Source organism: Brassica oleracea, chromosome C3 (genome assembly GCF_000695525.1).
Source record: "Brassica oleracea var. oleracea cultivar TO1000 chromosome C3, BOL, whole genome shotgun sequence".
Classification (NCBI taxonomy): domain Eukaryota; kingdom Viridiplantae; phylum Streptophyta; class Magnoliopsida; order Brassicales; family Brassicaceae; genus Brassica; species Brassica oleracea.
In genome coordinates this window covers 18,426,888-18,441,768 of record NC_027750.1, presented here as the reverse complement: position 1 = coordinate 18,441,768, position 14,881 = coordinate 18,426,888, and the positions used below count along the sequence as shown (strand labels likewise).

Here is a 14,881-nt window from a genome sequence, read left to right as displayed (position 1 = left end):
GTGGTATATGAATGATCTCTGAGCTGTTGAAACTTCTCTTCAAAAAATTTATGTCTTCCAAATAGCTTTCAAAAGCTGGTAACTCTTCTGGTTCCAAAACCATCTTTACCAATTGAGCACAATCCGTTGCAAAAGTAACCCAGGACTGTATAAGATTCCTCATGCATTCCATTGCCCATATGAGAGCTTTTATCTTTGAGTGTAGTGGCGACTGACTCGCTCTCGTATTCTTTGCTCCCATTAGTCCATCATAATCTTCCAGAGTACTATACCATCCTTGCCCTGAATATCTATCCTCATTTTTCCAAGATCTGTCCGTAAAACATCATCTACCTGGTATACTCGGGATTGTCAATGGTACAGGAACTTGGGTGAGATCCATACCCTGAGTCTGAGAATTTTGTGCTTCCGTCCAAAGTAACGATTCTGTTTCTGCCAGTATTGTTAAATCCGGACCGATCCGATGGTTAGACCGTGTTCAACCATGAACCGGGTATATAAACGGGTTGGGTCTAATAATTGGTTCAACCATGAACCGATTACGTAGTCGGATTGGATCTTAAAGTTGTTAAACTACGAAAACTATCAAAAATCTATAAATCATCCATATGAACATAAAACTAGTTTATATTTATAATGTTTATGTTTAAAAGTTATTTATATTTTAATTGTGTATCATATTTACTAACATTATTTTTAAATTTATATACTAAAAGTATATTAAACCAGATTATTGAACCATGTTTGACCCGACCAGATCATATTAAACCGTGATCCAAAAAATTTTCGGTTCAGCTCCCGGTCCGGTTTTAAAAACACTGGGTTCTGCCAATTTGAGAGTATCTCTCGGGTCCATATCCAAATTGCTAAAAACTTTGTTGTTTCTACATTTCCATATATGCCAGAGAATCCAAGCAAAGTAATGATCCTCTATTTCGGGGGATACTCTCTAAAATAAATGATCCATATTAGTAAACAATGATTGAGTGGAAAATATATCTGGATTCATTGGTATTCGTGAAAGTGCCCAGACCTGAATCGCCGGTGAACATTCAAAAAATACATGATTAGTGGACTCTTCGGAGGCTCCACATCGATCACGTATTGTATCTCTTTACATTCTTCTTGATCTCAAATTTTTCTTAACCGCTATACATCCAGTCAATAGTTGCCTTAAAAAATGTTTCATCTTAGGTGGGCAGCATTTACGCATGTATATCTAACATAATTTTACTCTTTTTTTTTTGATAATCTAATTTTACTATTTTTACCAAAGAAAAACAACTGTTTACTAATCAGACATGTTTTTCCTCTTTTTCTCTGTATTAATTTCTCCAAAGAAAATATAAAACAACTTTTCCTCATCAAAACTGAGGAAGAACACTAAGAAAAATAAATTTTATTTTATTGTTAAACAATTTAATTATTATTACAATAATATTGCATATTTCATAAAAATATTCAAAAATTAATTTAGTTCTTATACATTTAATTTTTATTATTAAAAAGCTAAACTATAAAATATTTTCACCAACAAAATATATTCATTTCTCAAATTTCTTTATTTATTTTCTTTGTTGATTATTTATTGTTGATTTGATTAATCATTAGTCGAAACCAAACTGTTTTTTTTTCTAACTGAAATTTGATTTCGATAATATGTTATGAAAAACTCTGAGAAAAAGAATATATAAAATAAGAGAGAAGGTAAGAAAAATTTTGATTCCATATCTTTTTTGTCAACTATTGCTATATTCTTTTGTAAATAGTTTGTTTCATATTAAATATTTTACTTAATTATATAACTAAATTACTTTAAATGTTAGTGTAATAATATGTAGAGATTCATTTGTAGAAATTCATAGATATGTTCTTAGTTTCTGTTTTGAAACAGCTTACATAGATGTACATATTGATAAAATCACTACATGTGCTAAACACTCTTAATTTATTTTATTTACTGTTTTCGTGTACAATATTTTATCTTCAAAAAATATAACTTAGATTTATTTTAATATTCATATGAAAATTTACCAACTGAATTCATACATTTTATCACCGTTATAAGCTGATATAAATTTCTTCATGTAGACCAAACAATTTTCATGTTAAAGTAGCTGCTTTTTTTTTTTTTTGAGAACGAACGACGGCTATTCTAAGTTTCTAACAAAAAAAAAGAAGTAGCATCTGCTTTCCAACAAAAGTAGAATTAAATATAATTAAATTTCGTGGTGGAGATTGGTCTTCACATCAAAAACGAATATTCGACTATAAGAGGCAACTCGCCTCATTAACAAAGAAAAAAAAAAGAAACACGTAATCAGTTCATGACCACAATGCTTTTGGTCTGATTTATTTTCTGTGAGAAAAAAAAATGCAAGGAGAATAGAGGCTTCATTATATCCGAGCAACCCCAGTCTACGCAGTACCTTCCTTCAAATAAGCGATGAGATCGGCACGATCTTGTGGCTTTTTCAATCCAGGAAACACCATTTTCGTCCCAGGAATGTACTGTAACAACCAAACATAATCCACGTTTTCTTAAAATCAGCTCAGTAAGAAACAACCAATCCACATAAACGAAGAGATGACTCAGGATGAAACCAAAACCACTCTGTCGTGAATATGATACAGTCTAAATCTGAATAATGATGCAAAAATCTTGAGCAGGGAATACAAATAACGAAACATTGTTGAGATGTTGCAAACACAGCTCACGGTGCACATTCAAGTCTGATTACAACAAGAGAATGTAAATGATGGAGCTAAATCTCTAAGTAGCACAAACCAAAATAGGTATTGTAGCAGATCAAACATTTAATAGAACAATATTTGGATGGCATCAAGCTCCTTATAGTTGTTTTCAACAGATGATAATCCCTAAAATTCTCATAAGGATAAATCCACTAAAGTACGTAGTTAATGAACAATCAAGATCCTCACTCACATGAAAATACACCTAATTCCAATTATATTCCTTCAAATCGATCAAGAAAGAAGAAAAATACCTTCTTGGGGTTCAACAAGTAATCGTAGAGAGTCTTCTCCTCCCACATGACGGCCATGTTCTTGTTGGCGGCAGAGTAAGAATACCCTGGAGTCGTTCCTGATTGCCTTCCAAACAATCCGTTCAAGTTTGGTCCTGTTTCAACAAATGCAAGAACTCATATCAGGTAGATCCGGACCAGGACAATAGTAAATGAATCAAACCAGAAACAAGAACCATAGATCTAAAAAATCATCAATATCTCCAGGCAGGCCCGTGACTCAGTAAGGAAAAAGGAAGCATTCGCCTACGGCATCTAATTTTTTTTTGAAAAGATTAAGGGCATCAGTTACTAATCTCATATAATTGATTTGTAATTGTAAGAACCTGTAGACGTTCAAAGTTATGTGGTATTTAGGATAAGGAAAAATATGGACTTGCAATGAACTAAAAATAAATTTTATATTTATAAAGGTAATATTAAAATTTTAATTTTTTTGTAACATAAACTTAAAATAAATTGTTACAAAAAAAAAAAACTTAAAATAAATTTATAATTAATAGTTTAATTATTTATTTGTTTTTCCTCTTCGATCACATATGTACACCATAGTTGTAGAGGTTTGTTTTGTTATTGCTTATGTCTGCAAAAAACGTTGGTACGGTTCTGTCTCCAGGGAATCAAAAGGAGGGGGAGAGAACGGACCTTGTTTGTGACCGGCACCTTTGTCGACGGTGTGGCACTGCGCACACTTGGTTCTGAAGATCTTTTCTCCTGCCTTTGGGTTTCCGGGAGGTGCTTCATCGAACGTCGCCATTTTGTGATCGATAATGGAAAAGTCAGACAGAACGGTGCCTTTTTGATAGTTTCTTCAAGCCTGTCCTCTTTTTTTTGTTAATGGCTCTTCGTTGTGTGAAAATGAGAATTGTTATAAAAGAAGGTTCCAGGAAGAGAAGAAAGAGGAGGTGGCTGCGTGAGCGTGCCACAGGCCATACGTTTTTCTCTTAGTACACGTGGCCTTTTCTTAGTGCTCAGTTTTGAGTCGGTTAACTAGTTTATTCCTTTTTAAGTATTTTATTCTTTAAATAATTCACCTTTTTAAAATTAAAAATGGGCTTTGTTATTGATTGAGAATTTTGTTATAGATGAATGGATTGAAAATTTTGCTAAATGCTAAATGACTATTCTTGTTAGATGTCAGGAGGATGGGCGTGTTCCATTTGAAGGCCCACTGGCGATGTTGGTCTAACCCTTACAAGTAGTAAGTATTAGAGTGGAATCTAAACGAGTCTGAGTCTAGACCATGTGGGTTCACACCATCAGAGAAACAATCATGAAATGTTGCTCTTTGTGAATTGGAGCTACTGTAAAGTTTTAGTTTATGAATTGGAGTGACCGTAAAGTTTTAATGTCACTCCTATTCACTACATATTTTAAAAAATTAAATTTTGGCAAATTTTTATTGGATATTATGTTAGGAATGAACCTAAAAAACTCTTTTTGTAGACACCAATAGCGAAAAAAGTCTTCGTATAAGGTAATTGATTCTCAAAATTTACGGTTTCATCATTCGTTTTTTTCTATACTACGATTCAAATTTCATAAACTACCTTTAATTTGTATTCCCTACAAGCATTGATCTTGTTTTTTTTTTCTGTAGTTTACAGTTTGTTCAATGTTATTAACAGGCTTCTTCCAGCCAAGTCGTTTCAGTTACCATTGCTTATACCTTTTCATATGTTTTTCATCATATTTCTCCGCAACAGCTGAAATGAATTTTGATGCTATGAGGTATAGATCGTGAACCAAATTTGTTTGTTTTAACCATTGACGCAAGAAAGATGTGACAAAACACAAAGTCAGAGTGACTCATTTCAAAGCTGGTGCACGATGGTGTGAGATAGTTAAAACTATGTTCTACAAGCGAGTGAATTATTCTGACACAACACTAGACTAGATAATCCAAATCAATTAACTGGATCAGATCACAACACAATATATCAGGAAGGAGATTTTGTTGAGGATCTCATCAGACATCAGTTACTTACCTCATTGGACCTGCAACCAATCTAGTTATACATAATCAAGTTTCATAAGACATGCTTATTATTTTTTGTACCCGTAGTAGGGAACAGAACACTAGTATGTTTTAAAAGACAAGAGAATGATATTGTTAATACTGAAACACCTACTAAATGAGAGAAAGACACAAACACAAAAACCAATTTCTCTCTTACTTTTAGTTGTCTTCTATAACTCTTGAATGAGGAAGCTTGGGAAGGTTTACCTTGTGATTTTTCACCTTGATGAGTAGTAATAAACAGAGAATAATATAAAAAATGAAATAAAACCGACGAATCATAATAACAAATATACCTTTTTGTGTAACCCAAAATTGTGATTGGCTGCACCGCAAACTCCACAATGCATTATTTGCTTCAAAATTTCCGTTTCTTCATCACAAGCAATTCATTAACACCTGACTTTGATTGTCCTCAATCACAAGGTATCCAAATGACTTCTTGCAAGTCATCTTTCTTTCAATGTAATTTGGTAAAATATGTAGTGAATTTGGGCGGTTCTCTATGTATTTTTTTCTGTTAACTTGCATTATGATTATTAAATACCATTTTTTGAATCTGAACCCTAAACTTCTAAATATAAAAACATTAATAAATCATAAATCAAACTATTAGAAGTTTCCACTTTGGGAAAGTCGGACCTGTACATAATTATTTGAAACATTTGAGTGCGGTTTCCTATTTTGTGGGGTTCTTCTTTTTTTTTAAAAAAAATCCATGTTTTTTACAAGTGCCACTGTTTTTTTATAAAAAAGATGTCATTTTTAACATTTTTTGTTACATAAAAATGTTATTTTAAAATTTCAAATACATATTATACTTATTTTTATCTTAATATTAATTGCAAACTGCATTAATCTTATAAATAATTGTATTTATCTTAAATACTAGTAGTAATGATTAAATAAATGTAATTAATAAGTACATAAATGCATTTCAATCATAATTTGTGTAAAAATAACACTTTTTTAAGAAATGAAAGTGTAATAACATAAAATATTAAATGTAAATTAAAAAGACTAACAATGCTTGCAAAATATTGTATAAATTTTTACGATTCAAATTTTATACTATTAAAGTATGAGTTTTAATAAAAAGAATAATTTGTAAAATTTGCAAACATATAAATATCTAGTAAAAATATTTTTTTAAACAAAGTTAGTAAATATTTTTAGTTCGAAAAGGAACCCCAAAATCTACGAGACCTGATTTCACTTCTGTGTATGTTTTATAGAAATTAAAATAATGTAAAGAAAAAATTAGTTTTTGGTTATATCTCTAAATTTGAACCGGGGGTTCTAGCTCTAGTGGTAAAGGGCTTACAGCTGTGAGTACCGCCACCTGGGTTCGAATCCCGGCCATTAGGGAATTAACATTTCGGCATCGCCAGAAACAGAAGACCGACACGTGGCAACACCTTAATTTGGATCGATTTTTGGGATTAACACCTTAATTAAGGTAATAGGTTGCATGTAAGTTGTAAAAACTCATTTTTAACAAGAAACGCGTATGAGTTTTTGGAGAAAGGAAAAGACAGAAACGTGAGCTGTTAGTTTGGTGGGAGGCTAAACCGACCACGCCAAGTGGATCGTCGAAAGGGGCAAATCTGTCTGTGTCCCCCTAAAACCTGAGAGATTCTCCAGAAAACGAAACGTACGGCGACGGAGAGATCATCAAGAGGAGGAGAAGACAGCAGATTGGCTTAGGTCTCTCCGCCTCTTGACTTCTTCATCCTACTCCTTCTCCTATCTTCTTCCTTGATCCCTGAATTAGCGAGTTCGTCGTTTTCCAATTTAGACAGGAACAAAAAATTTGATCTGTCTTAATGTCGACGGTCTCAAGCTCTAGCAGAGGATGCGGAACTAGTTTTCCATCGAAGACATCTTCTTTACCAGCTTTGAATTCTCCTAACTTCATCAGAATTGGGAAAAACTCTCAGGTTTGTTAAATTCTCTTTTGCATTAATCAGTTAAAGTCCTTAACTTTAACTCTCTACTTTGGTTTTTCTTTTTTTTGTGTGCGCTGAAAGAGTGACAGATTGAGTAGTCATCGTTTGTCATTGGTACATGAAAACCGCAAAGCAAGAGGAGCAACTGTGCGTATGGCATTAGTCGACGAACGACAATCAACGGGTCAAAATGTTGCACATCCTCCTCCTCGGATCCTGGTACGTGCTTTGTTCTTTTAACAATAAGTTTGATACTTTTAGACTCATTTTTTAGTGTGCCATTTGTTTGCAGGCGTACGATCTTGTTCAAGGGGATCTTGTAAGTTATTGAGAGTATAATCCTAATGTTTAAGCTCCGGCCAATAGAAGCTGAGAGATTCTCTGTGTGTGGACTAATATATAATGATGCATACGCAGGTGAAATGGAGATGGAAGGAGGACAAGTCTGTTCCAGACACACCTACCGCAGTTCTCCTACACGGAATCTTAGGCAGCGGCAAAAACTGGGGTCAGTGTCGTTGGACTGCTAGTAAAAGTCATGCACTTAGTTTCTTTAATCTAATTTTAAGCAATGATAAAACTAGTAAAAGTCATTCTTGAATATCTTCATGTGTAAAGAGATAATCAGATTGGTTTAATCTGTCACCTATTAACAGAACCTTTTGTTTTTGTTTGGGTCCTGCTGCTACTCTAGGCACTTTTGCTCGAAGATTGGCTCACGAGTTCCCAACTTGGCAGGTAACTCTTTGACCATATGCACTTACACTTATGTGCTGCTTGTAGTAACTAATCTGCTCCTCTTTAATTCAATCTTCCCAGTTTCTTTTGGTAGACTTGCGTTGCCATGGGGATTCAGCTTCTCTCAAGAAGAGAGGTCCGCACTCTGTTGCTTCAACTGCTTCTGATGTTCTAAAACTTGTAAGTTTCTTTCTCAGACCACGTTTTATTCATGGAAAGATAACTTCTCTCTGATGTTTTCCGTCATTGTTAGGTTGGTCAGTTGAGGTTAACACCGCGGGTCCTTGTTGGTCATAGCTTTGGGGGGAAAGGTTACTTTACCATCTTTATGAAACTGCTTCATCCAGATTAGTTTATCCACATTGGTGACGAGTCTTTTCTATGACATGTGTAGTTGTTTTAAGCATGGTGGAGCAAGCAGCCAAGCCTCTTCCACGACCAGTCCGAGTAAGCGTTTTTTCCATGTCTGTGTCTCAATAACCGTTGGTAGGACATACATTAGTCGCGCTGAACTGTAACCATTGTAGGCTTGGGTATTGGATGCTACTCCTGGTAAAGTTCGTGCAGGAGGAGATGGAGAGGATCATCCACGAGAGCTCATTTCATTTCTACGTCAATTGCCTAAAGTGGTAACTTACAGATTCCATCTATCTTTCGGCAACTCAGACTCATGCCCTTCATAGTTATGTTCACGAACATCTCTCGTCTTTGTTTAAAGGTCTCGTCCAAGAACGAGGTCTATACCGCTCTTATGGAAGAAGGGTTTTCCAATGATGTTGCACAGGTATAGTATATCCATTCACTTTGTAGATTGTATCAGCTCTTGTCGGATTGCAACAATCTTGGTGTCTTCTTGTGCAGTGGGTGGTTACCAATCTCAGATCTACTGGACCATCGTCTTCTACCTTCTCATGGGCATTTGACCTGGATGGGATCGCCGAACTTTACCAGTCCTACGAAGACACAAATCTATGGTAATCTAATCTTTACTAGCGTCCCTGTGTTTAGTGAAGCTACTTCAACTAGTTACTATACTCAAGCTTCTTGCTATATTAATTTTACAAAATGGAAGGAACTTTGTTGAGAACCTTCCAAGAGGAGTGCATGTTAATTTTCTAAAGGCCGAAAGAAGTTTGCACCGTTGGGCCCTAGAAGACCTTCAACGGATCCACGCCGCGGAAGAGCTCGCCTCTGAAGAAGGAGGTGGAGTAGAAATGCATGTCCTGGAAGATGCAGGTCACTGGGTAAGTTAGTTACTATGTTTCTACATTGCTTCTTCTTTGTTTCTATCGCCTATGACCAACCATCAAATGAAATGTTAATAACCATCATCTATTGCATTTGGGTTGTGTTCTTTCAGGTTCACACGGATAATCCGGATGGTCTTTTCAGGATCTTGTCATCTTCTTTCCAGGTTCTCAGAGCCTAGAGGTTCTAGGTTCTGCATTTTTCATGTCATATAAACTTGTGAAGAAGCTGAATCTAAATTGCACCTGATAGATACAATTTTATATACCAGTGTAATGTTTTGGGTGACGTTATTAACAAGTAACAACATAGCTGCATTATTCTTGATTCTATGTCCTTTACATTGCATTTATCTTTTGTTGACTTCCTAATTTGGAGAAAGTTCTGAAACTCAAGCTCACTCTACACGCCAAACCATCCTTACTCTTACTCTTGATTCTCCATTCACTTCCTATGGTAACTCTTGGATATTAAAACGTGAAAACCGAGGTGGGCTTGGGCTTGGGGTGTATCGAGGAGGGCTTTCGGTATACCAATTTGGGCTTGTGGTATAGTGAGGTGGACTTTCGGTATACAGAGGAGGGCTTTCGGTATAATGAGGTGGGCTCGGGCTTGGGGTATAGCGATGTCGGCTTGAGGTATAATGGGGTGGGCTTGGGCTGGGAGTATACCGTTGTGGGCTTGAGGTATGATGAGGTGGGCTTGGACTGGGAGTATACCGAGGTGGGCTAGCAGTGTGATGAGGTGGGCTTGGACTGGGAGTATACCGAGGTGGGCTAGCAGTCACCCGAGGTGAGCCTCCTTCAAGCATAAGTTTCATTTGTGAAGAGGATTCCTCTGGAGGCAGACCTTGCCCGACCCCAACAAGGGAGCTTTGACGTGAACCCTCACTAGAGAGCAGCAGCTTGAATGTCCATCTCAGCACATTCGGCGTGAAGACTCTGTAGAGGAGAAACACGTCGTACCAGTTTGGGAACTTCACGTATGCGTCTCCCCTGCAAGCTCCTGCCACAATCATCTTTGCAAACTCCTCTAGAGGTCCACCATTTGCAGGTACCTGTAGATAAACTGTAAATAAGTCTTGGGGAATTTAAAGTTCATTCAATCGCAAGTGTGGTTGAAAAAAAAAAGCTTTACTTCTCTTTCTTCCTTCCACTGCATCTCAGCACCTTCTTCTAGCATGAACTTTCCTCTACTCATCTCACTCCCTATCCACCCGTGAGTCGCGATAGTTATTCCGACATCTCCATTTAGCTCGAATCTCAGCGTCTCGTAGAAGTTGACTAGTGCCGCTTTTGCAGCCTTCACAATAATAGTTAGTATTATATTTGTATCATATATAGGGGATAAAAAAAAAAAATCAGACTATAAGGATCAGTAAACGTTTATAGCATAAGTACTAACGGAATAAAGACTCATCCGCGGTAGAGGCAGCCAATTCTCGACCGATGCGTTCACAACGATCCGGCCATTGGTCTTTTGAAGGTGTGGCAACGCTACATACGTCGGATAGACATTCCCCCAGAAGTTTATGTCCTGCTCAACAATCTCATCAATGTTTCGTATATAAAACCGGAAGATATACAATATCAAGAGAGCATACCAGCAAATGCGGAAAGACGGTCGTGTCACTCACTTCGTCGAAGTAAAACGTGTGTCCAAGACTCGCTGAATTCACTAGGTGATCCACTGCGTGGAATACAGGTAAAACAACATTTTTGGTTAAATTGCTCAATTAGCTCTCAAAACAAAACTACTGCTCGACCAGTCCTATTTATCAAAGCTATGAAATACTGATTGTGTACCGCGACCGTAATAGTTGACGGCTTGAGTGATGAAACGGCGGCAATCATCTTCTTTGACGACATCAGCAGCGATGATGATGACGTGGTTGGCTCCAATCTGTCTGGCGTTGTTGCTCACAACTCTCAGTCTCTGCTCTCTCCTCGCCACCAACACTAAGTTTGCTCCCCTCTTTGCATATTCGTATGCTATTTGCTGCGTAACAAGATCACCAGCATCCATGCAAGATTAAATATCTGTTAGTTAGTGTAACTGAAATTAAATTAACTAATTCAACCACCTCGTATTTTAGTTCTTTTTTTTTGTTGTTGTGTGTATTTAAACATCGTGGCAAATTAAGGTGGTTTGCTTGTCCGAAACGCAATATTTGGATTTAATAGTTGTATATAAATACATATTTGTGATTCTAATATTCAATTAGAACCTGTAGAAAAGTGTTTCTAAAGAAAACAAAATGAATTCACACATCCTTAAAACCCACTTTATAGAACATATTTGAAAATTTGGTATATTTCGGCACAATTTAATAATATTCAATAATTAGTGACATTTTCTAGCTAGAAATACAATAACATATTGTTAAAATTAATATGGAGAGGCAGAGAATATATATGATTTATAGAAAATGACGTTGAAGGAGTAAACCGCATTGTTAATTCTTAGTTTAATACCTCTCCGATGGCGGAGGAAGCTCCGGTGATGACGACGACTTTATCCTCCATGTCTTCAGTCACAAAATAAGAGTTATAAAGCCGCTCGGAGAAGGTAATGAAACACAGTAATGGCCATGAGAAGGCCATCACCACCATCGTGGCCGGCGGAGCCACCAGATTCATCACCGAGTTCAATAGATCCACCATTTCTCTTTACTTGGGACACAATCAGAGTTTTTTTTGGGACTAGGCTATCAAAAACGAAGGAGAGAAGATAGACACGAGCACTTAAGTTGAAATAGGGAAAAGGTATTCTTGTTTATTTTTAGTATTGGGGAAAAATTAATTTTTGAGGCAGGTTTTGACGTATAGTGTCTGATGATGAACAACATGGCTGCATGCAGAATGATGTACAAGGCCACGTGCTTGTTTCTTAGACCTCTTTGAGTTTTATCCAAAGATAAAGTTTGAGAATGCTCCGATTCCGGTTTGATACGGTTTGGCATGTGGCACACAGCTTCAGTTACAATAGAGATGTGATACTGGTTACTTGAACCCACTACAACGTTGAACGCATTTCCTTAAGAATTCATACTTACGTGAAATATATATACATCGTAGCAAAAATAACTTTTTTGATATTATATCTTATTATATTTACTAAGCATAGAATCGATGCGAAATCACACGAGAATTCATGTTACAAAAAATAAATATGCTACATTTTATAATTTATTTCTATATAAAAATATGTATTTTCCTCCAAAAAGTTTTTGTCAAAAATGTTAATTGCATAGGATTATATTTTCTTACATATAATACTTAGAACATAAGAAAGTATATGTTTTTAAAGTTTTGATTATAACTAAAATACAATTAGATATATCTCTTATTCTGAAATCTTGAATATAATTTAATATATTTTAATTAAATTGAAACAAAGAAACACATTCAAATCTAATAATTTACTAAATTTAATTATAAGATATTTTATAGAGTTATGAGATTTTGTTCAATAACATATTCATGATTTATTTGAAACCATGTGAGAAAGTATGTATGGTCAAAATAATGACATGGTATAGTTAGAATAATTAGATTTAGGAATAACATAGTTATAATAGGAGTGAAACTTTATAAATAAAAATGATATTTATATTCCAAAATGTTGAGTTGTGTTAGTCAAGACTTTGTTTATCTAGCCAATTCGAAACGGAACTCTATTTATGATTCATTATTTCGATCTCATTAGCTTTTTTTTTCATATTTTCATAGGAAAAATTGGTACAAGAAGCGGTGGATACACTTCTTGATAATGGAATCCGTGGACAACCCATAAAAGATGGTCATAATAAGGTTTACAAGTCATTTTCAGATGTAATTGAAGGAAAAGAAGGAAGATTTCGATGACTTAGGTCTATATCAATTAAAAGAAATGCAAAAGTAGTAAATGAAAAAAGTTTTGGAACGAGAATTTATTGGATCGTAGAATTCTTCTATATATGGTAGAAGTACCCTACGAGTGGATATATAGGAATCAAAATATGCCGAATAATTTATGGTTTGGTAGTATAAAGCATATTTCCATTAAAATTAATTTGTGAAGAGTTAGTTGGTTAAATAGTAGAATTTAGTTTTTTTAGATTTCTTAAAACATATAGTATATAAGATGAACAAATAAGAAACACATTCACAGATTATGTTTTCAAAAAAAAAAAAGATGAATATATCTTTAGATATATACTTGGACTATTAAGGTATAAATAAATAGAAACAAGCAACTAACAAAAAATAATATCCATTCAAACCTATGCAACTTTGAAGATGAAAAGTTACACCTTTATATTTTAAATTTTTTGCTATTATTAGTATAGTGTTATTTATTTGGTGGTTTTAATACAAAAATGTGAATTATAAATTTAGATAATGATTGAATCATACACCAGATCACTTTCTTGAAAGAATATTGATCTTATTTCAATCCTTTATGTTACATGAAATTCTTTTGTACGGTAAGACAAACAAAGTTTTACGCATGAATAACAAATACAATTTATCATATTTATATGTATTTGTTGAAGATCTTTAGTGGTTGCCCACTCTATTGCTACAATCAGTCCTCTCTCTCTCTCTCTCTCTCTCTCTCTCTCTCTCTCTCTCTCTCTCTCTCTCTCTCTCTCCATAGCTTACCATGCTTGAACACATTAGATATTAGGTTTGTTAACGTTAGAACTAAGACTATCTGGTTGGAGTGCTGGGACCGAGTCCTTACTTGTGTATTAGCATCTCATGCTCAATTAGTGACTTTTCTATTATTCATTCCTGTTTTTTCAGGTGCGAATATTATTGAGAAATCAGTCAAAAAAACACTGAAATTTTCGGGAATTGCCAAAAGAAACCTGGACATATGGGCTAGCCAATAAAATCCTGAACTTTTGTTGATTTTTCGGGTTTATTAAGAAAAACTTACGATTGACTGACCAGATAAACACACCGTTAACCGAGTTAACTGTTAATTAAGCGGACGTTAAAGTATACGACGTCGTTTCATTACTTTGTCTGATTTAAGACAAACGACGTCATTTATATAGCTGTGTTATTAAAAATATGTGTTTCCAACGGCTCGAACTCGTGTACTCGGGTTTAATGGTAGAGGATTTTGCCACTGAGCTAGTGGACTTTGCAATGGATATATGAACACAATTTCTTTTATTCTTCGAATCCGAGTTAAAGACAAATTAATGAAACGACGCGTTTTACATTAACTTTTTTATTAAAAAGATGGGGTTCCATCGACTCGAACTCGTGCACTCGGGTTTAATGGTAGGGGTTTTTGCCACTGAGCTAGTGGACTTTGCAATGGATATACGAACACAGTTTCTTTTATTCTCTTTGGATCTGAGTTAAATGAATCAAAAAGAAACGACGGCATTTTCTCCTCCGATTGGTATAAACCCTAAATGGGCGAAATCATAAATCCAGTTCGCGATTCAAGCTCGATTCTCTTCGATTTCGTCCTTTAGAATCTTGATTCTCATCTCTTCTTCTTCGAGTATCGCATGATGAGTTCGGGTTGTGAGGATTCGTCTGTGAATACGATGGGAATTCGTGGTATCCCGGAGCAATGCGGCTGTGGTCGAAGAACTGGGATATACACATCAAAAACGAAGGTCAATCCAGGAAGAACTTTCTTTAGATGCCCAACGTTTCAAAATGTAAGTGTTTAATTTGATTGTGTTTAAGAAAAGAACATAAGATTCAATGGCTAGGTAGTCAGTGAGAAATTGTTTGAATATAAAGATTGTGTTCATGATTTGTGTCTAGGATCACTTGTATAAATGGGTAGATGAAGCTGTCTACGAAGAGGTTCAAGATGCATTGCCAAAAGTTGAATGCTTTGCATCAGATGTTATGAAAATTAAA

At 35.2% G+C, this 14,881-nt stretch overlaps 3 protein-coding genes across 3 annotated transcripts; 1 reads left to right on the top strand and 2 right to left on the bottom strand.

Moving 5' to 3' along the window:
- Positions 1–2,204: 2,204 nt before the first annotated feature.
- LOC106331934 (cytochrome c-2) lies at positions 2,205–3,925 on the bottom strand. Its single transcript, XM_013770374.1, has 3 exons — positions 3,693–3,925; positions 3,009–3,142; positions 2,205–2,511 (listed from the first exon to the last, which is right to left on the bottom strand). Exons 1-3 carry the CDS (start codon positions 3,802–3,804, stop codon positions 2,419–2,421), a joined length of 339 nt encoding a protein of 112 aa, XP_013625828.1. The 5' UTR covers positions 3,805–3,925; the 3' UTR covers positions 2,205–2,418.
- A 2,660-nt stretch (positions 3,926–6,585) lies between these two features.
- On the top strand, positions 6,586–9,342 carry LOC106328448 (alpha/beta hydrolase domain-containing protein 11). The gene is made up of 14 exons (XM_013766891.1): positions 6,586–6,774; positions 6,866–7,007; positions 7,098–7,235; positions 7,309–7,335; positions 7,434–7,524; positions 7,711–7,754; positions 7,836–7,934; positions 8,008–8,065; positions 8,149–8,201; positions 8,282–8,383; positions 8,473–8,538; positions 8,616–8,728; positions 8,827–8,998; positions 9,115–9,342. Exons 2-14 carry the CDS (start codon positions 6,894–6,896, stop codon positions 9,181–9,183), a joined length of 1,146 nt encoding a protein of 381 aa, XP_013622345.1. The 5' UTR covers positions 6,586–6,774; positions 6,866–6,893; the 3' UTR covers positions 9,184–9,342.
- Positions 9,343–9,434: 92 nt separating this feature from the next.
- Positions 9,435–11,963, bottom strand: LOC106328447 (11-beta-hydroxysteroid dehydrogenase-like 5). The gene is made up of 6 exons (XM_013766890.1): positions 11,477–11,963; positions 10,808–11,000; positions 10,606–10,691; positions 10,407–10,538; positions 10,140–10,304; positions 9,435–10,059 (listed from the first exon to the last, which is right to left on the bottom strand). Exons 1-6 carry the CDS (start codon positions 11,663–11,665, stop codon positions 9,454–9,456), a joined length of 1,371 nt encoding a protein of 456 aa, XP_013622344.1. The 5' UTR covers positions 11,666–11,963; the 3' UTR covers positions 9,435–9,453.
- Between the last annotated feature and the right edge of the window lie 2,918 nt (positions 11,964–14,881).